Raw genomic sequence first — 26,657 nt, 5'->3', positions numbered from 1 at the left:
ATAAAATATAAACCTAAGAAGTAAGCAAATTATATCGTGGTTTAGAAGGTGATTAGTGCTGCACAAAATGGTAAGACAGTGGTAATGCAAGCAGGGCGAGAGGTGTTGGGGTGCTGGCAGGGGAAGCAGGATACATTTCAGTAGAGTCTTGGAAAAGACTCCTTGGAAAAAATGACATCTGAACCAAGATTTACCAAAGATTAGGAAGTCTACAATGCTGAATCAAGAGGAAGGAATTCATACATAGGAAGAACCTGTTTAGAGGCACTACGCTGGTAGCAAGAATGACATGTTCAAGGAAAGGTGAAGTTCGAGTGGCTGGAGCAGAGGGAGCAAAGGAATGTCATTGAACATGAGGTCAAACAGAAATTGTGGGGCGGCCAAAGCCTGTAGGGTCTTGAAAGCTGTTATAAATTATTTAACTTTTGCTCAGCACGAAGCAGAGTGCCACTGCAGGGCTTTGAGCACAGGATTAATGTGGTCTGGCTTGTAGTTTAAAATGGATCATTCTGGATGCTGTGTTGAAAATAGACTATGTGGAGGCCATAGAATAAATACAGTACAAGCAATAGCATATTTTATAGGGCTGTCTTATAAAATATTGCCCTCTAAGACAATGTGACCATACACAAATATGTGTATGTATATGTCCACATATATGCATATACATATGTGTGTTCTTTGCAGAGAAACTACAGGGGCCTCTGCTTCGTGGAAAACACTCAAGGAAATGTAATTCATGAATGTGTTTATAACCTGAAGGCAAGCATATCTTACAGGCAATCTTCAATAAACATTATGCCACACAAGTAAGCTCTGATAGGAATTGGGCAGCCAAGCGTTTGAGTTTATAATCTCTGGCAGGATCTGAAGAGCAGGTCTGTTGTGTTGCCAATCAAAGGTATAATATAACTATATGCTTTGAAAGTTTCCATTTAAGCTGGAAAAAAGCTGGTCTCTGGACTGAGTGACAGGGGGCTAGTTTGGTTATCACTACTTTACAGGTGAACTGGTAGGGATGATAAGTAGCAATAAAAATAAATAAGGGGTCTCCCTAGGGTGCCTGTCTTGGTAGAAAGAAACATGACCTCAGGTCTTGATCACCTTGTGATGAAGCAGCAATGGTGGGCACAGCCAAGACGAGTCTCAGGAGAATGTTGTTCTAACACAGACAAGACGACGTGTGTGCCCCACAGCTCTGTGCTGCACTGCAGTGGTTCCCCGTCCATGCCCTGCAGACCCCATGGGTCAGGTTTTTTTGTGGGCGGTGTCAAGACTTTGCAAAGGTGTCCATTTGTGCACATTTGCATATGAATTTTACTTTTCAAATGATTTAAAAGTACAACTATTGCATTGTGAAAGATCCATTAAATTTCCCACCATTAAATATATTTATAATTCAGGGGGGTTCTTATTATAATTAGAGAACAATCAATAATTATATAAATACATTTGGGGGCTATAAGCAAAAAATATGGTTTTTTATTGGTTTTCATCACTACTTTGTGACAAAAACTGAATTGTAATGCCAGTTATTTAGGCCAGGTATCTCTTAGAATGTGACAATGAAATAATATGCAAATTTCATACAAGTCAGATGTACCGCTTATATTCCACCTGCTCTACACAGAATGTTGACTCTGAAAGCCCAGATTTTCAGTTTATTAATAGAAAACTAATTTACATTTTATTTTTATTTTGGGGGGGTATTTTTTACTGTTGTTCAGTTACAGGTGTCCCACCTTTTTCCCCATTGCTCTCCCCTGCCCCATGCCCCTCGCTCCCACAGTCACCCCCTCCCCCACCACTGTCTGTGCTCATGAGTCTTCTATGTTCTTTGGCTAATTTACATTTTGAAAGGACATCAAATGTGTGAATAAGTCTGTTCTTGAGGAGGAAGATATGATTAAAGAAAAGCGACTTTCAATGCTAAGCATGTTTGTTAATCATTCTGTCCTTACTTCTCACAAAAGTAATAGCAGACTGTTTAATTATGAAATACCACTTGAGTTGGTTACTATTTAGTAGTGAAATAAAACATAGCAGCAAAAATGCCTGACAGGTGCATTGGTGCAGTCAAATATATGCAAAAGTTGAAAATATCCATGTCAGTTTGGTTACCTAACACCATGTTCAGAGCATGAGATAAAGCCACAATTAAAGGTTATTATAAAGTGTGGCATTTACTGTTACATAATATGTAATGAAAAATAATAGCATTTTAGTAATCTAAGAGAACACCTGAAAATACAGAAATATCAAAATAAGGTAAATACAATTGGTATGAGAACCCACTTTCTATCAACTGAGATCTCGATATAACATGTTGGGAATGAGTAAGATAATATTCTGAACAAAGGGACACTTGACCAAATAAATATTACAAATCCTGGGTTAAAACTTACTTCAATTTCTCTGCTTCAGGACCTCTCAGAGCCTTTACGATGGGAATTCAGGTTGTGAATCTCCAAGAAGGAAATACTGAAGGCAGCGTTTTCTAAACTTCACTGACCAGGGGGCCCTTTAAACTTTTATTTTCCCCACAGACCACTGTGTAGAATGAATGCTCCATAGAATATTTTGGGAAGTGATATTCTAACTCCATCTGCAGGAAGAACTTTCCCTGATGCAGTCTGATTGGGGCATAAGGCCTGCAGACTTTACAACTTCCCCCTCATCTCCACATTTTGATGTGAAAGCCTGTATGTGGGCCCTGATAAATCCAAAATAAAGATTTCTTCTTGATAACCACACTGTGGCCTATAACTTAGAATGATTTCTTAGCAATATGTTAAAAAGTAAGCCTGAGGAAATAGTGTTTCTTCCTTTATATCTAACTATAGAAGCTTTTTCATAATAACGACAGCTTTTAAGAATCTCATATTTCATGCCCTATGAAACAACCAATTTTAATTGTGTTTTCCAGTTGATTTTTTGAAATGAATGACACCTAAAAATAGACTATAGATCCATAAATGTACTCCTTTCTCTCTGAATATACTGCAATCCAAAATATCGAACCTCCTGTACTGCAGCTCATTTACCACATGGATTCACTTACAGAAAACATCAAAGAATGCAGCTCAAAGGTCAATAATGTATTGTCTGTTGTATAAAAATTGGTACTGTGGAGGGATAACACTGCTTTTTAGATATTCATACATATCATAAATACATAGATATTGTAGGAGAAGAGTTTCCAGCGAATGCAAAAATTCAGACTTGTTCACATTAGAGGAGGCTACTTCCATCAGTCAATATTTATTGAGGCTGAGAGTGTAGCTACCAGGCAGCAGGTGACATGTAGTGTGTAATTCAGCTCTGACATCTGACCTCAGAGAGCTGGGTTTCAAAGGAAACAGCATAGATACATTGTAGATAGCACATCTGCTGCCAATTCGTACTTCTCTTTACCATGTTAGATCTGCACTAACATTAATGAAAACTTTAATTTCTGAAAGTAGATGAGCTATTTCTGAAAGATAAATTGTAGTTTCCTCCTTGAAATTAATAATTATTACTTGTTTTGACTGGGTTTTGAATTTTTTGAAAAGTAGCTTCTGAAGAATTTAATGAGCTAATGTGATTTACAGACATTGAGTTACCTAAAAAATAAATTAAGCAATCACTGTCTTGGTCTAGCTTTCTAGCGATTCTGACTTAGAATCCTAACAAAATTACAGATGAATGAGCCAAACAGCATGGCAGAAGTGTGCTTCAAAAGAAAGCCACTTAAGCAGATTTCCATACAGGTGTTCAGGCAAAAATAGAATCTGTCAATAGGATAAAAAAATTAGTCAAATATGTGTACATTTTTTCTACATATGGGTAAACACCTGGACCCTAGAAATATTTAGTTTGTTTTACATTGTATTGCACTGTACATGTAATTCATGAACATCAACGAAGATTATGGAGAATTTGGTAATCCTGACACTTGGATGAGGCGGGTAAACTAAGGTTTGTAGCCGTTTGGAAAAGGGGATTTTCATGTCGGCTCCCTGGAGTTGAGATGTAAACAATAAAAGGAAAGTACTGAAATCAGTGACAGAAGCTCAGAGGGTTTTCACATAACCCTCTGTGAGAGTTCAGTGTCTGCCATGTGCCAGAGGCCAGTTTCAGGGCACTTGAAACACCTGCCACCAAATGAATGATAACCCTTACAGGTGTGGAAGCTTGCAGGCCTTGAAAAGAGTCAAGACCCCGGATTCCAGACTGCTGCAGGCATGGCCCAGAGTCACGTGGGGAGGATGACAGGATACTAGGTCTCCCGCTCTTTCCCCGTCTGTCTCTGAGTATTTACACTCAGCTAAGAAAAGTCAAGTGGGATCTGAAGAGATGTTTAGTTTTCAGATCAGGATTATTTCTCTCAGTTACTTTTTCCCCTTAGAACTCCATGTTCAATGCATGCAGTGGAGACTACTCAGCAAGGGAAGAGAGGTATTCTCCAGATATTTTGGATATACGGTAGTAGAAGATCTGACATCCTAAAAATAGTCACTTTAGTCACCAATACATGACAGCATTTCTTCCATTATAGCAATATGCAATTATTATTCCTAAAAAAACAGAAATAAATAATAGGTAGAATTTTTTGATATGGATACTTTGAACTAAGGTAACACTTTCCTCTTTTAGGATGCTAAGGCATTTCACTGCAGGAGAGAGTAGAGAGCAATGGAACTACTACTATTGTGATGGATGATGTTTACAGAATCACCTCAACTGGAAGTGGAAGTTTGAGTGACTGCAATGAATTAATCTAAAATGTAATAAACAACCCGTAGTCAAGTTTCCTTACTTTGTGTATATTTTTTATAAAGAGTTACACTTCTTGATCTTATTACCTGGATAAGAAGGTTAGGGTCAGTTGGCAATAGACAGTAAAGCTTCATATTTATTCAGCATAGACAGCATCTTATTCCTGTTCAATCAGGCAAAGTCTTCTGATTAATATCAGAGAGAAAAAGTCTGAGCAAAATATATTCTAAATGTATTATAATTGATATAGCATTTGTATCTTGCCGAAGTGAAATTTGGAAGTGAGAGAATTATGCTGAAAGGTAATGAAGTACAGTTGATAGTGAAATTACCTCATCATAAGGTAAAAATTTCATTCAGTAAGATGACTGTAAAAAAAAACTACTTTTCTATTATAATTACCTTCAGGGAGTTTGAGGCAAAATAACCTGTGCTTTTCAATATAGATCATTTAATTTTCTAATATAAAATAAATTTAGCATTTTAATAAATTTTGGTCATGCATTTTTATATTTCCTGCTCCCAAACTAAGAGTTTGATGCTTCTAGTGTAAGACCATTAATCTTGGATCCATGGATGTATATCCCCTAGACTTTTGTGTGAAATATTAATATGGTTGTGCATTTTTCTGTAAAGTGTATTGGGAGATTTAATCTGATTCTAAAGTCATCACTGATCTACAGGGCAATAGAAAATAAAAATGACAAAAACTGTCTTACAAAGCCAAGGTCTTTGTGATATAATGTGATATGACAGTCCAATTCTTTTTGTCTTATAAATGACATAAAGTATTTTTAGCTTTATTGAGATATGATTGACAAATAAAATTGTAAAATATTTAAAGCATACAATGTGATATTTTGATATATGTGTTAATATTGTCCCTAGTTGCATGAAGAACCATTAACTATTCTAACCCTGAATTCACCTTTTTGAAAGGTAGATTTTGAAAGAGCTAAGATCCATTAAACCATTGCAATAAGATGAGTATTCTTGCTTCAGACATTTCTTTTTTTTTCTGTCTTACCCTCTTCTATATTTAAAGAAGATATCTCCATGCTAAAGAGTATCATAATCAGACTTTTTTCATTTACATAATATCTTTAAAATTTCAAAAATTTGAGCTAGTTTAAGCAACATTAAAAATACACTTGGGCAATTTATTAAATAATTTCTACATATTAGTTTAATAGGTAGTGTTATGAATTAATATCTATAAGACTTATGCATTTTAATTGAAACACCTTATGAGAAAATAGAATTTGTATTATTTTTTTTAGAATTTATCCTATTCTGTTAAAGTCATACAAATATGACAACATAAATGAATTTGTAATTATAACATTGTGTTGTATTTGAATTATTAGACTAAGGTAGGAGTTCTTTCCTTATGGTTATAAAAAATAAATTACTCCAGTGAAATTTCAAAAAGAAAAGAAGGGAAAAGAAAAAAGGAAAAAAGTAAAGAAAGAACAAGATAACAGAACAAATATCAGTGAAATTTTAAGGAGAAAATGAAATAGACTTATTTTAAATTGTTTGATATTTAAAACAATTTTCCAACCTGTATACCTTGAATCTGTGTATATATATATGTAATGTATTTGTAAATATACATATATACATACACATGTATGCATATACACACATGCATATGTATGCTCACGTACATATATGAGGTCTGTCCAGAAAAAGTCCAGCCACTGTTAATATAATGAGAATGGTTTGTGTGACATCAATGTAACCCGTCAGCCAAGGAGAGTGCACTGGAATGCGCATGCGTGAACAATGACAGCTTCACTATACTAGACAGTGGGGGCAGTAGACCTGCTGTATGAGCCTGTGGACTGTGAGGCCATTGCATTCAAAATGACTAAGCAAGTACAGCAACTGATCTGCATCAAATTTTGTGTTACATTTGAATATTCCTCCACAGAAACTATTTAGATGATTTTTTCTGGGACTTTCAGAGACAATGCAATGAGTGCAGTGTAAATAAAAGTGTGGCTCAAATGCTTGAAAGATGGTAGAGAATGTGTTGCAAGTGATCCATATTCAGGAAGGCCTGCAACAAGCAGAACATCTGAGAAGGTTGAATGAGTACTGTATAGGCTGCAATCAACAAAGATCAGTGACCAACAGTGAAAGAACTAGAAGCTGATCTGGGGATCCCCAAAACTACTATGTCTTAGATTCTGACTCAGGATCTTGGCATGAAACATGTTCTGGCAAAATTCATTTCAGGGTTTCTGTTACCTGAGCAGAAGGAACATTGTTCTGCAGTTTCTAATGACTTGATGCAAACCACTATCATTGCACCAGATTTCCTCAAGAAGGTCATAACTGGCGATGAATGGTGTGTCTAAGGCTATGATCCAGAAATGAAGGCACAGTCTCCCCAATGGAAGTTTCCTAGTTCTCCATGGCTGAAGAAGGCGTGGCAAAGTCACAGCAAGATCAAGACTATGTTAACTGTGTTTTTTGATTGGTAAGATATTGTCCATCATGAGTTCACTCTTCCAGGCCAGATAATTAGTAAGGAGTACTACCTCAATGTTCTCTGTCTGTTGAGAGATGCAATATGACAAAAATAGCTGCAGCTAGGGGCAACTGGTGATTGGCAGCTTCATTGTACCCACTCATACATTATGTCTTGTGCAGAAGTTTTTAGTAAAACATCAAATCACCCAAGGGACTCAGTCCCCTACAGCCCAGATTTGGCACCCTGCAACTTCTGGCTTTTCCATGAACTTAAATCACTTTTGGAAGGGAGAAGATTTTAGATCATCAATGAGATTCGGGAAAAATATGATGAGGTAGTTGATGGTGAGTCCAAAAGGATTTGTCAGAGTGTTCTGAACAGTGAAAGAGATGCTGGGAGAACTGTGTGAGGTCCCAAGGTGCCTACTTTGAAGGGGACTGAGGCATCACTGTTCTACGTACAATGTTTCATGTATCTTGTATCTTCTTCAATAAAGGTCTTTACTTCTCATAGTCCATGGCTGGATACTTTGTGGACAGACATGTACACACATATGTACACATGTATATATACATGCATGTGTATGTGTGTATATGTGTGTCTATACATGACTGCCAGCGGGGGGCAGCAGCAGTGTGTAGCTGAAAGAAGAGCTGTAAAGGGCAGGTGGGGGGGTGAGAGGTGTGGGGGCACAGGAGCTTCTGTGGCAAAAGAAAATCCTGAGGATTCACAAAACTTGAGTGATGAGAAGTAGTGAAATAGAGAAAGATGAGGAGAGTGGTAACTTATGAAGGCAGTTAAAAAGAAGAAGAGAATAAAACAGACACATAGATGGGGGTGTATCATTTTAATGTCAATGAGACGTTGACATCTTCTCAGATTCCCTACTGTGCCTTGGGGCAGCCAGGATGCCGTTCTTCATTGAGGCCCTGTACTACTATTTTTCCTGCTCTTAGCATTTGCAACAGAATCTCCCTTCATTCTCAGTCTCTCGGTGTCTCTCCCTCTCTCCCTCCCACCTCTCTTTATTTATTAAAAGTACATAATGCCCCTTCCCTCACATATGCTTTTTCTAACTAAAACAGAACAACCCTCTCCATGGGGTGTGGAATATTGGTTAACTCTATAACTTTGTTACCCATGGAAGAAGACCCTGAAGTTGCAGAGTGATAATTTCAAATGCTATTTTGTTTTTATTCCTGAGAATCACTAGTGATATATCCTTTATTGTGTCAGACACTTTTTGCCTTCTGGAGTTTACTTTATAAATTTATTTTAATGTGTTACATTATCAACCATTACTACTAACTGTGAGAACGACCATGTTATAATATAAGAGGCATCAGTCTACTGTTAGGAATACCTGAGTATTCCTTAGAGAGTCTGGCAATGCATAATTTCAACATATGTTATTTTAATGCTTCCACTCCTACCATAAAAGTTCCATCACAAATTCCTCACCTATGTTTAAAGCAGTCGTGGAATGATTTCACCAAGGTTATGATGCATTTGTGCCATGAAAATAGAAAATTGAAAGCAAGGAAGAGGTCCCCAAGTGAAACAGACTTATGAAGATCTTATTGAATTAATGAATATCTAAGAATGTGCAGGAAAAAGTACACCTGCTTTATACTAAAAATAATATTGGCTAATGCTTATTGAATGATGATAAGTCCAGCATTGTCTATGTGACAAGAAATAGGCACATAGGATGCATTAAGTATGGAGTAGCCTAATGCAAACTACACAGCCATTGTCACCTGCAAGATTTGTTTAGTCCTCTCCAATAGAGTATGAGAGATCTTATAGCAGTCGGGCCTTTATATTTTGAAATTTTCCATGATGATGAGACACCCTTCTTCTGCCACCCAACCTTGGGCTGTTCAGGTAGCTATGCTGGCCTTTAAAATCTTTATTGTAAAATGAAGGACCACTCTCTTTGAAACTCCATGGTTCTGAAAACTCTTAAGGGAATTAGAAAAAAGAAAGTATTTTCAAGTACTTTCTTCTTAACCATTAATATTTAAATTGCCTTGGAAACCTATTAATTGCTCTGGGCTTAAAAATTTCTTCCAGCTGTACAATTATATGAATGTATAATATATGAATTATATAGATATGGAAATAAATGCTTTAATGTAGAAAATGTTTCCCGTGACAAAGTAGACTAAACCAATAAAGTTGGATGAAATTATTGTAAAAACCTGTGTGCCCAAATTTTACTTTGACCTAAACAAAGACAAATACCAGTTGCTGAATGTAGACTCCTACATGAGAGATGTGGTTAAAACAATAACCAGCCAGAGTGTTGCTCTGGCTGGTGTGGCTCAGTGGATTCAGTGCCAGCCTGTGAACCAAAGGGTTGCCAGTTTGATTTCCAGCCAGGACACATGTCTGGGTGGCGGGCCAGGTCTTCATTAGGTAATGTGTGAGAGTCAACCACACATTAATGTTTTTCTCCCTCTCTTTCTCCCTCCCGTCTTTCTAAAAATAAATTTGGGCATTTGGATTATTTGAAGAAAAGTTTTTTGTTAGCATGAATAAAGTGAAGCTTAATAGTTAAAATGACTGCAAATTTTTGGTCTCTTTCAAACATATTTTAAACAATCATAATTTTATTTATTCATTCTTATAGGAATCTAAATGCCCATGCTTCTTAATTAATGTTAGAAAAAAAACAACAAAAATTCCCTATATACTTTATTTCTCATAACTAATTAAAATCTCACATTTTTTATACACTGCATGTTAGGGTATACTCTCAAATGCCAGCTAATTTATTAAATTATAATAGCTTTTACATCCTCTTCCCCTGTTTTTGCTATTTCATATTAAAAATTAAGAGTACAAAGTAGGGAAGGATATCATATTAAGATATAACTTTGCCTAACATCAAGATCTGAAGATAAAAAAATCACAATGTAATATCAGCATTCTTACAATAGTGAATAATACTGCCTGGTCATGTTTATCATATTTATCTCTAAACAGAATTAGAGACCCAAATATTCCATGGTAAATATCAAATAGAAATAGACAAAGGTGATATTTTCTGTGTTATTCAAATCTAGTTTATGGCACTTATCAATGGCATTTTAATAAAATATAGATGTCTAACTGCATAAAAGCTTAGGCATTCTATTCTCCTTTTATTATCTAATGTGAAAAAGAATACGCTATTGTGAGAAGACTATTGGCTTTTAGGTGAGGTAGCCTTTGCTACGTTTGCTACACCAGGCTACTTATGCTCCTTATGTTGCCCCACAGTCTTGCTCAGCCTCGCTCTCCTCATCGATGTAACGGGCGTCATACATCCTTCTCAGACTTGTTGTGAGGATAACAAAAAGTAATGGCTGGAAGCAACCTAGGTGCCCATCAGTAAGTGAATGGATCAAAAAATTGTGGTACATATACACAATGGAATTCTATGCAGCAGAGAGAAAGAAGGAGCTCCTACCCTTTGCAACAGCTTGGTTGGAACTGGAAAGCATTATGCTGAGTGAAATAAGCCAGGTATTGAAAGACAAATACCATATGATCTCACCTTTAACAGGCAGCTAAACAACAAAACAAACAAGCAAGCAAAATAAAAACAATGACACCGAAATAGAGAACAAGGGGACAGAGATCAGAGGGGAGAGGGGAGGGAATTTCAGGGAAAAGGGGAGGGATTTATAGGAACGAGTATAAGGGACACAGAGACAACAACTAAGGGGGGTGGAAATGGGAGGGAGGTGGGGGGCACGGGGTAGGGTGGGCTGGGATGGGAGTAAAAGAATACTGTACTTGAAAAATAATTAAATAAAAAAAATTTTTTAAAGTAATGGCTATCAGCCACCCACCAGAATGCCTAGCAGTTCATAAATTCTAAACAAATTTCACTGCTCTTCCCCTAAAGAACAATCCACAGGTAAAAGGTATACAAAGACAGCAGAAATAAGGCATTAGCATTTTAATTTTTCTATTGAAAAACACACGATAATGAATATTATCATCAGAATTGGCTGTTAATGGCAAATCATAATAATTATTATTGATATATTTATCACTTATGTGAATGCTCTCAGTCCCCAAATAGGTTTATCATAATACTTCTACCACTAGGGAAAGGATTGCATTAGTATTTGTGCATACAAACCTGACAACATCTGTATAAAACATGGAAACACCTGTGCATCTAGTCTTTATTAGAGGTAGGTGTGCATGGAATACTATGCTTTTTCTCTTGTGGAATATTTTATTTTAAATCTGTAATTTCTAATTTATTATAAGGCAAAATACTCATCTCAGATAAGCAGGCCATGTCTCCTTACTCCCTGCTACTTCCTAAGCCCTACGTTTGGGGAGGAGTGGAGCACCTAATTGAATTTGAAATTGAAATCGTAAATTGGAACTAACTGGGCTTAAAACCTGGATTGTGTAAATTACGACTCTTCTTACAGGAGAATGAGGGGAAAGCTCTGCAATTTGCTCGAGCTGTTGGTAATAAATAAAAGGGAGAGCATGACAGTGGTTACAGAAAAATAAAAACTAATTCCTGTGTGTACCGTATTTAGTACAGACTATCCAGCGAGCCACTTCTACTTGCACTTTAAAGAGCTGGTGCATATGCATTCTTACCTACACTATGTGGACAGGCTGCATGGGACAAAGAGAAACAGACAAAAAAAAGGGTTGGGATCAGATAGAAGCTACATTTCCTAGAGGAATTGGGAAACCTAAGTGCCCTGGACACCAAGTTTGAATACTGTCTGGAGGAATCAATACGTCGTCCATGGCAGCCTGCTAATAGAATCTTCAGAGATGTAAAATGAGATCAGTGAATGTGGAAGGGCAATTCAAAATAAGCTTACCCTGTTTAAAAGTAATAACTAATTGCTAGAACAGAAGTTGAAGACACAGTTCAGAAATACTTAAGTTTTCAAAAATAATTGGTTTTAAAATGCGCTATTCTGTTTTTCTTGTTGCATTAAAATAAATTCAATATAAAATAGGTTCTCTGTGGGTCATCAAACACCCTTAAAAAACTAATTAAAATTCGCTTTCCCCCATCCCTTCCCCCTTCTCTCATTTTCACTCTCTGTCTTATTGATTTATTTACCCTTGTCTGTATGGTGGTGGTCTTTATCAGCAGCTGGTTTTTCTGACTCCAGAAAATAATGCACTTGTTTTGATCAATATTGCCTGGTCTATATCAGTACTGTCCATATCATCCTTATTATTCAATCTGCTCCCATTCCAATTCCATCACAAATATTTCTCCATAATATTTATCTGGCTCTTAAATTCTACAGGGACAGGGACTGATGTAACACAAATCACAAGAACCATGACTGGCATGTATCTGATGCATAGAAATGTTTGTTGAATTGAATTTAAACAAAGATTTTACCTTGCATTACTTACTACCATTTATTTTAATTATTTAAATTAACTAGTCAGTTATAAATTATACATTTTAACAATGATTTTTTAAAACATATTATTTATTTATTTTTAGAGAGAGGGGAAGGAAGGGAGAAAGAGAGGGAGAGAAATATCAATATGTGGTTGCCTCTTGTGGTTGCACGCCCCCCCCCCCCCCGCCACTGAAGACCTGGCCTGGAACCCAGGCATGTGCCCTGACTGGGAATCGAATCCCTGACCCTTTGGTTTGCAGGCCAGTGCTCAATAGAGCAGTAATGTAGCTCAGTAAATATACTGAGCCACACCAGCCAGGGCCACTTTAACAATTCTGATTATTGAGCTACTTTTATGTCTTGATTCCTTTTTGTACCAAACTCTTCAAAAATCACGAGTCTTTTGTAGTTGATTCCATTTACTCAAGTATTTGCGGGTCAGTGTTGGGCATGTTCATTATGTAAAAGTGCAGGATTAGCATTTAGTAAATGGGCTGAGTATTATATAAAATTTTTATTTAATCTTCTAAGATTTTACTAATACTAAAATCCAATAATTAAGAGGTGAGATTCTTGCCTTGGAGATCAAACCTGTATCCTTAGTAACTGCACATCTTTAGCAACATAGATAACTTTTTAAGAATGCTGCTAAGTCTTCACGCTAATGACTACACAAGGGACTGCAAGAGCAGTTTCTTTAAATTATAATGTCAGTTAATGGAGAAGTAACTCATCAAGATGAAATCAAGGTGCTGAGAGACAGGCGAATGATGCTGGCATCTAAAAAGCAATAAGAGCTCATGAAAAGTGTAGTCTTGGAGAATTCAGAACATTGAGGTGTGTTCCTTGATTCCCTCTTTGCTAAGATATTTTATCATAAATGTGTGCTGGGTTTTATCAAATGCTTTTTCTGCATCTATTGATATGATCAAGTGGTTTTATCTTTCATTTTGTTTACATGGTATATAACTTTTATTGATTTGCAGATATTGTACTATCCTCACATCCCCCAAATAAACCCAACTTGGTTATGGTGTGTGATATTTTTTATGTAATGCTGTATTTGTTTTGCTAATATTTCCTTTTTTAAAAATTTAATTGTTGTTCAAGTACAGTTTTCTGTTTTTTACTCCCATCCCAGCCCACCCCCCCAGTGCTCCCCACCTCCCTCCCATTTCCACCCCCCTTAGTTGTTGTCCATGTGTCCTTTATACTTGTTCCTGTAAATCCTTCCCCTTTTTCCCCTGAAATTCCCTCCCTTTTCACCTCTGGTCACTGTCCCCCTGTTCTCTGTTTCAGTGTCTTTGGTTATATTTTGCTTGAGGATTTTAACACCTATGTTTATCAGGGATAATTACCTATAATTTTCTTTCTTTGTAGTGTCCTTATCTGGTTTTGGAATTAGGACAATACTGGCCTCATAAAATGAGCTTGGTGGTCTTCCTTCCTCTTGAATTTTTTGGAATAGTTTGAAAAGAATACGCGTTAGTAGATGCTCAAAGTCACTAACCATTGGCGAAGTAGAAACTAAAACCATATGAGATATGACCTGTCAGAATGGCTATCATTACTGTCCATATCACTGTCAGAATGGCTATCATTAATAAATCAAGAAACAAGTATTGGCAAGTAGGAGGTCTGTTCAGAAAAAGTGCAGCCATTGTTAATATAACAAGAATGGTTTGCACGACATCAGTGCAACCTGGCAGCCAAGGACAGTGGATTGGTTGCTCATGAGTGGACAATGACAACTACACAGTAGTAGTCAGTGGGGCTGGTAGATACCAGTGAGTGAGCATGTGCACTGTGTGGCCATTGCATTCAAAATGACTGAATAAGTAGAGCAACAAATCTGCATAAAATTTTTCATTAAGCTTGAATATTCCTCTGCAGAAACTATTCAGATGATTCAGAAGTCTGAGGTTATACGCAACTGGTGATTGGCAGCTTCATCACCACAAAGCGCCCACTAATGTATCACATCTCGTACAGAGTTTCTGGCCAAACATTAAATCACTGAGGTGACTCAGCCTCCCTCCAGCCCATATTTGGCACCCTGTGACTTCTGGCTTTTCCCAAAACTAAAATCACCTTTGAAAGGGAAGAGATTTCAGACTGTGGATGAAATTCAGGAAAATAAGACAGGGTAGCTGACTGGGACTAGGAGAACTGTGTGAGGTCCCATGCTGTGAAGGGGACTGAGGTGTCATTGTCCTATGTACAGTGTTTCTTGCATCTTGTATCTGCCTCAATAAATGTTTCTATTTTTCACAGTATGCGGCTGGATACTTTCTGGACAGCCTTGTTGTATGTAGAGAAAAAGGAAACCTAGTGCACTGTTGGTGGAAATGCAGGTTGGTACAGCCACTGTGGAAAGGAGTATGGAGTTAATTCAAAAAGTTTAAGTGGAACTTTCTTATAACCCAGTTATTCTACTACTCCCGGGAATATATTCTAAGAATCCTGAAACGCCAATCAGAAAGAATATCTCTACCCCTATGTTCATAGCAGCATTATTTACAATACCTAAGGTGTGGAAATAGCTCCAGTGCCTATCAATAAATGAATGGATAAAAGCTGTGCTACATTTATACAGTGGAACACTACTCAGCAGTAAAAAAGCAGAAACTCTTAGACTGCAATAGCATGGATGAACCTGGAGAAAATTATGCTATGAATTAAGCCAGATGACCATATGACTTCACTTATATGTGGTTTTAATGATGATAATAAACTAAAAGAAAAGTAAAAACAGACTTATAGATACAGAAAATAGATTACAGCTGTCAGAGGGGAGGAAGGTTGGGGGCTGGGTGAAAATGGTGAAGGAAATAAGCAAAAAAAATCTCAGAGAAACAGTCAACAGTATGGTGATTATCAGAGGGGGAGGGGGGGAAGAGAATAAAAGGGGATAAATGGTGACGGTAGAGAATTGATTTGGGGTTATGAACACAATAAATATATGGTGACAATATTATAGAATTGTACACCTGTAACCTACAGAATTTTATTAACTAATGTCACCCCAATAAATTCGATAAAAAGAGAAAAGAATTTTAAAGAAAGAAAAATTAATTGGCCTTGGGTTTCAATAATAATAGTAATAAATTATATTATCAGAGTTAATTATATAATAATTATTATTAGTTCTATTCTAAGAACTAGCGATTATTTTCTAATTCAGTGGCTTGCATTATCTATTATAGCTTATCAGATAAGAAGAAATATTCAATATTATATGATTATAAATTCCTCCAAATGCAATCAGAATATGATCACAGTGCTATAGCAGCAATACAGGAGACATTTCAGAGTAAGTAATAATTGCACAAATACATGTGGTTTGTGCTTAGTGCCATTAGCTACCACACTACTAAAATATGGTTAATTATGGAAAAGAAAAAGGAATTAATTGGTTTTAACAGTAACAATCTGGGAAAAATCTTGACAGTTATTGAACAACAGCCACAACAATAAAGGAATAAAATCCAGGCTATAGATCTTGTTTTCCTCTCTGAATTAACTTTATTTATTTATTTTTTTACTCTCTTACTGATTGTTCTCTTGCCTGCAGAATGTGGCTGCTGTACATGCTGAGCTCCTGCCACCAGCCAGTCAGACATCTCCCACTCCAGATCTTGTGGGTCCTAACATTTACTCTTGTTGCTTTTGTTGGCTGGTAGGTTTTTTATTTAATGCACTGTTTCCCCTACATATTTACTTGCATAAAGACTCTGACCAAATATTCAATTCTCATCAAATTATAGTATAAATTACAGAGATACATTCCTAAGTTTATTATCTTCCAAACCTTTACAGAAAACTTTTTAATGCGTGCAAGTCTAGGTCTTCTTCCATCTCCTAGACTGAAAATATCCTGATTTTCTTTTCAAATTTCCTCATAGCTACTTACTTTCATGTGTGATTTCTATTAGCAATCAGTGTCACTTTCCCATTTCAGAGCTAGGATTACTGTCTCTGAAGAACAGATGGTAAGTGTCCTCTATTTGTTTTCACTGTAAAGAAGAAAAGGATCCTACTTTTCCTCAATAGTCACACTCTTGGTAGGCTTTACACATAGGTTTGCAATATCTCAAACTTGAAATGTTATATGTCCTAAAAGCCCCATTTCAAGAATCATGGCTCTCACCAAGATGCACATTCAACCTAATGCAGGAAACAAATTAAACAACAGGAATAATGCTTTTTCTATTCTGTGTTGAATTTACTTAAAACTCTTATTACATGTGAAACTGATTAGACTAGTGAAAAAATACACATACCACAAACCCATATATAAGCTTACATAGTTATAAAGTTTATATACAATATAAATACATATATACTGTATAATATATAATATGCATATTATATTATATAATTAATATAATATATAATGATACACAGAACATGCACACATATACATGTATATATATCATATATACATGGTATATATGTGTATCATATTGTGATATGTATTATATATAATATGTATTATATGTGTGTGTATGAATTTGTGCCATACTAGGTGTTATTATAGAAGGCACAAAAATGCTTCAAATAGTATGTTTTTCACTCTGGCATTTAGAAGAAACTAAATGTAGGGAGTTGTAAATGTCTCTCTGGAGATTTTATATAGATATATAATATCCATACATATACATATATAAATTTAAAGAAACTTAAAGGATTTTCTTTAAATGATACAGCTCTCCAGTGATGACCATTAAAGGCTTAACCCAAGCATAGCAAATACTTTTCAAGTTTTATTAACTCATAATATTTTAGTGTTGTGTAGCTTACCATACTTGGAAAGATTCAAGGTCACGACAGGTCTTCGTAAAAGTGTGTATTGTGATCTTAATTCTGTCAATAACTAACTCTTCAAAAGGTAACAAAGTAATCTCTTTGTTATCTGTAACCTAAATCTAAGTTCCTGTCTGTATGGACCCCCTCCTTTCATCTTTTCGATGAAAGGATGTATAAACTCACATTCAATGAGCAGAATTGTGCTGAATGCTTCATAAGCTCTAATTATGAGAACACAGTGTATTATGTTTCAATCATGAGTTAATTATTAAGCATTAGTAAAACTTACTAATTCAATTTAACTGAAGGTGAGAGTCAGCCAATTTAGGAAAATGAAATACAATGTCATTAATGTTAAGTTCATCCGTTGACTAGGATTGGAAAGAAAAGTCATTTGCAAGGCTGCCAGGGGTCCCATTCACAAATCATGGTGTGAATGTTGCCTGCTAGCATTGTGTGAGGTACAGCCTGCACAACCTGAACAACCATGGGTGGTGGTCCTAGTGCCTAACTATAAAAGAAGAGAGTAGTACAAAATATAATAATGAACTTGTCTACCCCTCTACAGCTTGTACAGGGAAAACAAGGACAGTAACATCTTTGAAGCAAATATTAGTTTAAATTTCATTTCCCTTTTGCCATTATCAAAAAATCTATTTAACACATGTAATCTGTAAGCCAAACTAGCAAATATAAGGAAAACTTTAATATAGCATCTGCTCCAAGCACTCAAGATTTAAAATTAGCAAGGTTCAATTTATTGATGTTTTATTGACCTGCCACGCTACTTGTTTTGATAAACTGTAGTGGCTCAGTGGAAACCAGCAAGCAGAACTTTTCCCTGAACGATAATAATTTTGTCTCTAACGATTCAGTCAAAGGACTGAAACCATCTTGTTTTCCAAGATCCTGTGGCATTGAGAGATTTTATGAACAGTTGTGTGTTCTAAAGTCAGAATCTTGGACGATTTCAGCCCCTGGACATTGGGCAAACTGTGTAGATACTTGATAACGTACAGCACAGGACGGAGGTAACAATTCCAACTGTGAAAAGACACTCCATTTTGTAGCAGAACTGGGTATCAGTGGAACTCCAGAGCCCTATTCCGCATTAGCTTTTTATGTTGTCTAACAAGCCTCTTCCTGGCTATAAATTCTTCATCATTGATGCTTATAAATGCTAATGTCCTGATATGCTAGCATTTCTGTGTACTTTATTATCAAATGTCCAAAGAAACATGGATCATTGAGTCATTTCATATAATAAAGAATTGGCAGCTCACTCCCCCTTGCAGTTGTGGTGATGGATCAAGGAGACAGATGCTACCCTTTGCTTGGTGCTGCAGCAGGAAAGGCAAATGCGGAAAATTTAACGAGTAGGAGGACTTTCAATGACTGTGACATTTGTTCATACAACATGGAAAGAAATCAAAATCATTATTTATTTTTCAAATGCTATTCAGTCATTTATTCACTCATAAAAATATTTATTAAGTGCTCCCAAGTACCTGGCATAATTCAAAATGGGGGAGTAAAGTAGTGAAACTAGACAATAGTCCCCACCCTCATGATGTTAATATTTTAGTGGGAAGACCAACCATTAACAAATAAGTTAAAAATATATATATATGTATATGTATAATCTGAAGGTGATAAGATCTATGAGGAAGTAAATAAGCAAAGAGGGCTAGGGCATAATAAGACAATTAATGGAACGTTATGTCAGGCAGCTGGTGATATTGTGAAATCTAATAGAATTGGACAAATTCTGGGAGGCTATTTTGGACTCTGTGGTCAGGGAAGAATTTCCTTCAATGCTAACAGCTGAGGCAAGACCCGAACGAGAAGGAGATAGCTGTGTTCATATTTTGGAGGAGAATCTTCAAAGGCCCTCAATGAGGAGTGAGCCTGAAGTATTAGGTGAACAAAATCCAGCATGCTGGGAACACAGTATGTGGGTGGTTGGACAGTAAGAGATAAAATCCCAGAGACAGACAGGAACAGACCAAACTGGCCTAGGTAAGATTTTCAGTCTTTATCTGGATCTGTATGTATATACAGAGCACCCTGAATGTGGGGGACTACCTCTCAGAACTGGCCCAGAGAGCTATTCTAGCCCTCTGCACCAGCCCTGGTGCTTGCCTGTCCGCCAGTCCATCAGACAGACTACCACGAAAATATAGGTGCTGTGTCGGGCATGATGCTAAGTGATGGGAAGCCAAGAGAGGCACTGCTAGTCCTGCCCTTATAGAGTATATATTTCAGTAGAGAAGCTATAAATGAAGTGGTCACAAGCATCATGAGGTCCAACAGCAAGATATATTGGTAATACTTATAATAAAATAGGGTTAACCCAGTCTATAGCCTAGGTCCAATATATATGCAGCAATAAACAGTATTTCATCTTACATATTTCACTCCAGAAAGTCATTCCAAGACTACCTACTACAAAAATAAAATAGATTAAAAACATCCATTTTTGTGGTGCTCTTTGATTTTCTATGTTCTTTCATATGTATTATCTCATTTAATATTCACAATAACTGTGATGGAGGTCAGTCAATAATCTACCTTTTTTTTGGAGATAAAAAAGATTTCCCCTGCTGGTGTGGCTCAGTAGATTGAATGCCTGCCTATGAACTAAAAGGTCATTGGTTTTGGTTCCCAGTCAGGGCACAAGTTGTGGGCCAGGTCCCCTGTAGGGGGCGTGCAAGAGGCAACCACACATTGATGTTTCTCTCCCTCTCTCACTCCCTTCTCTTCTTTCTAAAAATCTTTTTTAAAAAGCTGAAGCTCTGGAAATTTAAATAAATTGTCTACAGTCATGAAATGAAGTAGTGTAGGCAGTCCGAGCATTTTTCTACACCTTTGGTATCATCAGAAGTTTGGTCTAACTATGGTAAAACTGTTTACCCTATGGCATTAGGTGTTTCATTTAGAGGAAAAAGGTAGAGAGAACATACACAGCATCCTCATTCTTAACAAATATAGGATCTATTTACCAAGATGTTCAGATAAGCACCAGGTAATAATTTGTGCAGGAATTTGGTATGCATTTAAACCTAGGTAATAATCTGAATAATATGGCATTATATTATAACCGTGTCTTGGGAGAAAAATTTAAACTATGTATATATGTAAATAGATCATGGGGTTAGATTGTGATATTTGTTTCCTTTTCTTTTCCCATTATCAAAATCATTGTCAATACGAATCTTATCCACTGTTTCCTCTGAGTTTATTGATTAGTGTAGAAAACTACTGTGTTCTTTGTTTCACAGGGTAATTTTAGCTACTCTCCTTTCCTCCTTTCTCCAAAAGACTTCTGCTCAGGTACTCCAGAAAATCTCACTCAGCATTCTGTTCTGATTATCTCGTTCTCAGCACTAAGCCTGAAGCCAAGATTTCGATTTGAATGACCTCTTCCTAGAATGCTAAATTGTCAACCTTTAGAAAAGCTTCATTCATTTAATCTTCTTCAATTTTTTAGAAAATCAGTAGAGAATTCTATTCCATATGCAATCTTGAATTTGCTGCCTTACTAACCATACATTTTCTGTTGCTCTCATATAGGGCAATTTTCCTATGTTTGCTTCATGGTGATAAATGCCTGGTTCTATTAATACTGATTATTTTACATTATGTTTTATAATGAGGCAGCACTTTGCATACTATGTCATAAAAATACATTTGACATTTTTAAATATCATTGTCTTGTTACAAAATTACATATCTAAACTTTTGTTCCAACTACACCTGCAAATGCCATATTAATTAAAAATTACCAATAGTAATGTTTCTCTCCCTGTTTCTCCCTCCCTTCCCCTCTCTAAAAATAAATAAATAAAATCTTTAAAAATAAAATAAATTAAAAAAAAAATTGCCAATAGTACATGTCAATTACCAAGTTGTTAAGACACAAAAGAATACACAACTTCATGTGTATTTGTGCTTCTGTGTTGTCTCATTCTTCAGTTACATTCAGGTATGTGGCACGTCATGCGCTGAAGACAAATGCTGCTGTCATCTCTTCAACAAAAGTACCACATAATTTCACTCACATGTGGAATCTAATTGAACTAACAAGCTAAATAGAGACAGACTCATACAGAGGGAAGGCTGACCACTCTGGGCCTGGTTAGAGGGCAGAGAGACCAAGCAACAAGAATAAGAAAAGGAAGACCTCATGGGCACACACGGCTGCAGGGAAGGGGTGAGTGGGAGTGGAGGAGGGTGTAGATGGATAAATGGTAATGGAAAAAATAAAGCCAACACACAAATAAATAAATAAATAAATAGTGTTGGGGAAATTGAAGAGATGCATGCACACAATTAAACTAGACCACCAACTTACAATATACACAAGAATAAACTCAAAATGGATTAAAAACTTAAATGTAAGTCTTAAAACTTAAAACCATAAAAATCCTAGAATAAAACAGAGGCAGTAAAATTTCAGACACTTCCCATAGCAATATTTTTGCCAACATATTTCCCTGGGCAAGGGAAAATAAAGGAAAAAATAAACCTGGGACTACATTAAATAAAAAGCTTTTGCACAGCAAAAGAAACCATCGGCAAAACAAAAAGAGAACCCACTGTATAGGAGAACAGATTTGCCAGTGATACATCTGATAATCTGATACGGGGTTAATTTCTGAATTTATGCAACTCAACAGAAAAGAACAAAAAATCCCATTTAAAAATGGGCAAAGGATCTGCATAGACACTTTTCTAAAGAGGACATTTCAAGGGCCAATAGCCATATGAAAAATTGTTCAATATCTCTAGTCATCAGATAAATGTAAATTAAAACCACAATAAGATATTACCTCACATCTGTAGAGTGGCTATTGTCAATAAATCAACAAACAAGTGTTGGTGAGGATGTGGAACAAAAGGAACCCTCATGCACTATTGGTGGGAGTGCAGACTGGTACAGCCACTGTAGAAAGCAGTATGGAGTTTCCTCAAAAAAATTAAAAATGGAACTACCTTCTGACCCAGTGATCCCACTTCTATATATATATAGAAGAAACCTATATATATATATTCTTTTATATATATATAAAGAAACCTGAAACATTAATTCAAAAGAATATATGCACCCCTATGTTCATTGCAGCATAATTTATAAAGGTCAAGATAGATGAATGGATAAAAAGTTGTGGCATATTTACACAATGGAATACCACTTGCCTGTATATAAAAAGGTAATCTTATGTTTTGTGACAGCATGGATAGCTTGGAGATTATTATGCCAAGTGAAATAAGCCTGTCAGAAAGATAAATACCATATGCTCTCACTTATATGTGGACTCTAATGAACAAAATAAAGTGACAAACAATAGGAACAGAGGCATGGATACATGGAACAGACTGACAGCTGTCATCAGGGAAGGGGGAGTGGGGAGACTGGACAGAAGAAGGTGAAGGGATTAGTCAAAGAATGTACATGCATAAGCCTTAGACACGGACAACACTGTGGTGATGGCCAGAAGCAAAGGGGGGAGGGAGGAAGGTGAAGTTGGTCAAAGAGGAGCAAAGGGGGACAGAGAGACTGCTTGTAGCAATGGGTGCATGATGCAGTGTTCAGATGATGTTTTATTGAGTTGTACACTTGAAACCTTATGGTTTTGGGAACCAATGCTGCCCCAATAAATTCAATTAAAAATACTGTTGTCAAAACATCATTCCATGACAAAATGCTAGGTCCTGTGCTAAGTGTTTTTTTTTAATTGTATGTTATGCTTATATGAACTCTGAATAATTAGTTTGCAATATGAGTTTTCTTCTAAAAAGCCAGTGAAGATCAAAGGAACATTTTTTAAATAAAAATTGTTGAGAAACTTCTTTGTAAAGAATGAAAAAGACTTACGGGAACCAGGAATTTTTTAATCTCTTCCAGTGCATGACTCATACGTGAATAAGCTTCCCCAGGTGGAGCAAACACTTCAATTAATACATGAAGTTCATCACTCAAGTGGGCATATTTGGCTTCCCCACTCTTCCTTAGTTCTTCTTCCTATGAAAGAAGTTATTTTTAGAAATACAAATCTACTCATTTTGCATTGGTTTAACATTTACTGAGACTACGACAAAAGGGTATAATTTAAGCAAATTTTCCATAAGTAGAAACCCTTTGAGAAATAAAAATCTGGTACAAGCCATTTAAAGATTTTAAAATCATTTTTGAGTGAATGATAAAAAAACACCCCTGGCATAATTATCATCCACAACAGATTTTAATCAGCTAAATGAAAATGTTAAATCCCTGAAAAGAAGTAACAGAAATACCATTAACTCTTCAGTGTTCACCACTACATGATGGAAGGAAAGGGTTGTTTCTTTGTTCGACAAGCGATATTTTGCAGAGAATGAACCAAAGATTATCACTGTTCTTTAAGAAAACCACAACTTCCTAATAACCTTTGTAGAGATGGTGAAAGGTTATTTGTTCTCCATTAAAGTATGCAAACAAGGTTTATCGCCCTGCCAAAGTTCCCTTTGGCCCAGATTATTATTGAGCTTCACACCCACATCTTGTCTATCATGTGTTGCCTTACGTTGGTCAATAGGAGTTTATTAAAGAGATGGTGGTTAAGTATTAGGTTGGCATTGATTATGCACGACCTACACATCCTCAGCATCACTAACATTGGTTCAGATTTTTCATAGTACTGTACCCAGGTGATTAGTGAAGACTAATTCAGTACAGGTGCAGAGCAAATCAGTGTATGATTTATGTACTTTCTTGACGTGTGCTACCTATTTTACACATACCATCTCTAATATCATAACAACCCTACGTGTTATTCACAGAGTTCAGATTAGGGAACTCGGCTTGAAAGGCTCAGTAATGTCAGCAAAGTTAGGGTTCAAGCCCAGCTCATTCTGCAACCAGATTTGTATTATTTTTAGGAATTCAAGCAAGCAAAATTTGGTTAAACAGTTAACATAAATAATATTAATCATGTTTTACCTTTTTTGATCCCCTCCCAGTTAACTAGCAGTTATTTCACTAAATTTCAAAAGATAAAGATACATTTAGTTTTCTACGGAAATTAAAAAGGATTAGACCTAAGCTGGCTAAACAAAAGCTAATTTGCTATTGATCTACATGAATTAACTGTATGGTCACTGTTAATGTGTTGATCTGACTAGAAATGGTCATCCTGACAGAGATCGGAAGTACCTGCTCCCCAGACATCCCTTGCCTACTCAAACCTCTAAATGGCAGCACCTTTTTAGCCTGGGAATCCACTTTCCACTCCCCTGAGCATGCTCTCTCTCTGGAACTGGGAGTTTTTACTTAAAGGAGTTTTTCTTAGTTCCCAGTGTCAGTTTGGGGATGAGAAGTAGCACTCAAATAAAGAATATGCACCCACCCTGGGGTGTAGGACACATTTCTTTCCTCTTTGGGCTCTTCCAGGGTGCCAGCCCCTGGTATACTCTGGAGTCAGCATCATTTACACAAAGTGCTGGGGAACTTAACCGAGAGGTTTCCTGATCCTGACCCCATTTCAATATTTCCTAAACTGATTTCCAGCTGGTTATACAGAGTTACTTGCTAGCCAAATTTTATAAGGTGTGTGTACTGTGAGGCGTGGCAATCAAATAAGAATCATAATGTGTATTTTGAAAGTTTTTCAAATAAAATGAGCCTCATTAGATATGTCTACATTTGAGATAATAGGCTGATGTTCATAAATATATGCTGCTTGCTATTTGAAAATACATTTGCCTCTTCCTTCTTCCCATAATCCTTTATGTAAACAGATAGAAAACTGAGGTCCTTAGAAATTAAGCAACTTTCTAGAGGTCAAGTGTTAGTTAAGACTCCAGCCAGACAGGACCCAGTGAGGTAGGTGACAGCATGGGAAAAGTCTTCAGGAGAAGGTCAACAGAGCAGAACCTGTCATGAGCCACTGTGGGTTATTTTCAAAACTAGATTTTATATCTTCAAAGATGTTATAGTTGAACTCACTCACTAGGGTGGCTTTTGACAGAACAAAACTTCCCTACCTTTAGTTTCTTCATCTATGAAATTAATATAATATTACTTACCTCACAGGATTTTATGAGTTTTAAGAAAATTGAAGTATGTTTTGTATATTAAAACACTATGCAAGTATATTGTGATAATTAATATTGCCTTACATTCTCAAGTAGTCTTTCAACATAATGTTTGACTGTTGCAACAGAGACCAAAATGAATGTTGGTCCAACAAGTAGGAGAGTTACTTCTCTCTCAAGTAAAAGTCTAATTTGTAAGTAGATTGAGGAGCAGGCGGTTCTTCTTTCCACTTACTTATCCAGGGAATCAGGTTCCTCCTCTTAACTCAAGCCACTCCCTAGGACACTGTTCTCATGTAAGCAGATGAAGGAAGCTATCCATCATCACTTCTGCATTCCACTCCATGGAGAAGAAAAAGAAAACATAGACAGCGAAAAGCTTCTTTTCAAGGACACACGCCAGAAGTTTCATACATCATTGCTGCTCACATCTTTTTGGAAAGACTGCAGTCACATGGTGGCCTGGATGCCACAGGGGCTTGAAGGTGGGCTCAGATGGAGCAGCCAATAGATCAGGGGTGTCAGATCCATTTTCACCGGAGGCCACATCAGCCTCCAAGTTGCCTTCAAAGGGCTGAATGTAGTGTTAGGACTGGGTAAATGTAACTAGTCTTTAACAGTTAAGTGAGAGGTCAGTGCTGCCGCCGGATAAAAACAAGGTGCTGGGCCAGATAAAACAATGTGGAGGGCCGGATTCGGCCTGCGGGCCTTGTGTTTGCACCACCGGTGCAATAGACTGCAATAGACTATCTAAAATGTAAGGGCTTAGGCTGACAGAAAAAAGTGAGAATGGATATTGAGTGACAATCAGCTGTCTTTGCCATTTGAGCCCTTAGTCAGAACTAGTTAAAATGACACTTGATTATTAAATCTAATTGTGGTGAATGACTAACCAGTGTCTGTCAGAATGTTCAAATTTTATTTAAAAAAACCCTATATTCTCCCCAGTTGGGTTTATAATATAAGGCTCCAAGCTGTATTTGAATACAGGCAGACATCACAGGCATCCTGACCAACGAAGTGCACTGACAGTGATTCCGCACAACCCCTTGAGGTATCTCCTAGACAAAAGCTCCAAAAATATTTTTGAAAAGTGTTTCTTTTTGCGACAAATACATTATCTAATAAGT

At 36.5% G+C, this 26,657-nt stretch overlaps 1 protein-coding gene across 4 annotated transcripts in view; it reads right to left on the bottom strand.

The window, feature by feature from the left end:
- The window catches only part of KHDRBS2 (KH RNA binding domain containing, signal transduction associated 2), a 569,275-nt gene that overhangs the window by 283,893 nt on the left and 258,725 nt on the right, over nt 1–26,657 (bottom strand). For all 4 annotated transcript variants that reach the window (XR_008391564.1, XM_053665007.1, XM_053665009.1 and 1 more), the window contains exon 4: nt 23,330–23,476. Coding sequence is in view for 3 of the 4 variants with exons in the window: in XM_053665007.1 (XP_053520982.1) it covers nt 23,330–23,476 (147 nt within the window). In the remaining variant the exon portion in view is untranslated. The remainder of the gene's footprint in view (nt 1–23,329; nt 23,477–26,657) is intronic.

The sequence above is a fragment of the Artibeus jamaicensis genome, unplaced genomic scaffold (assembly GCF_021234435.1).
Source record: "Artibeus jamaicensis isolate MK-2021 breed Jamaican fruit bat unplaced genomic scaffold, CSHL_Jam_final contig_388, whole genome shotgun sequence".
NCBI lineage: Eukaryota > Metazoa > Chordata > Mammalia > Chiroptera > Phyllostomidae > Artibeus > Artibeus jamaicensis.
This window is presented reverse-complemented; position numbering and strand designations above follow the sequence as displayed.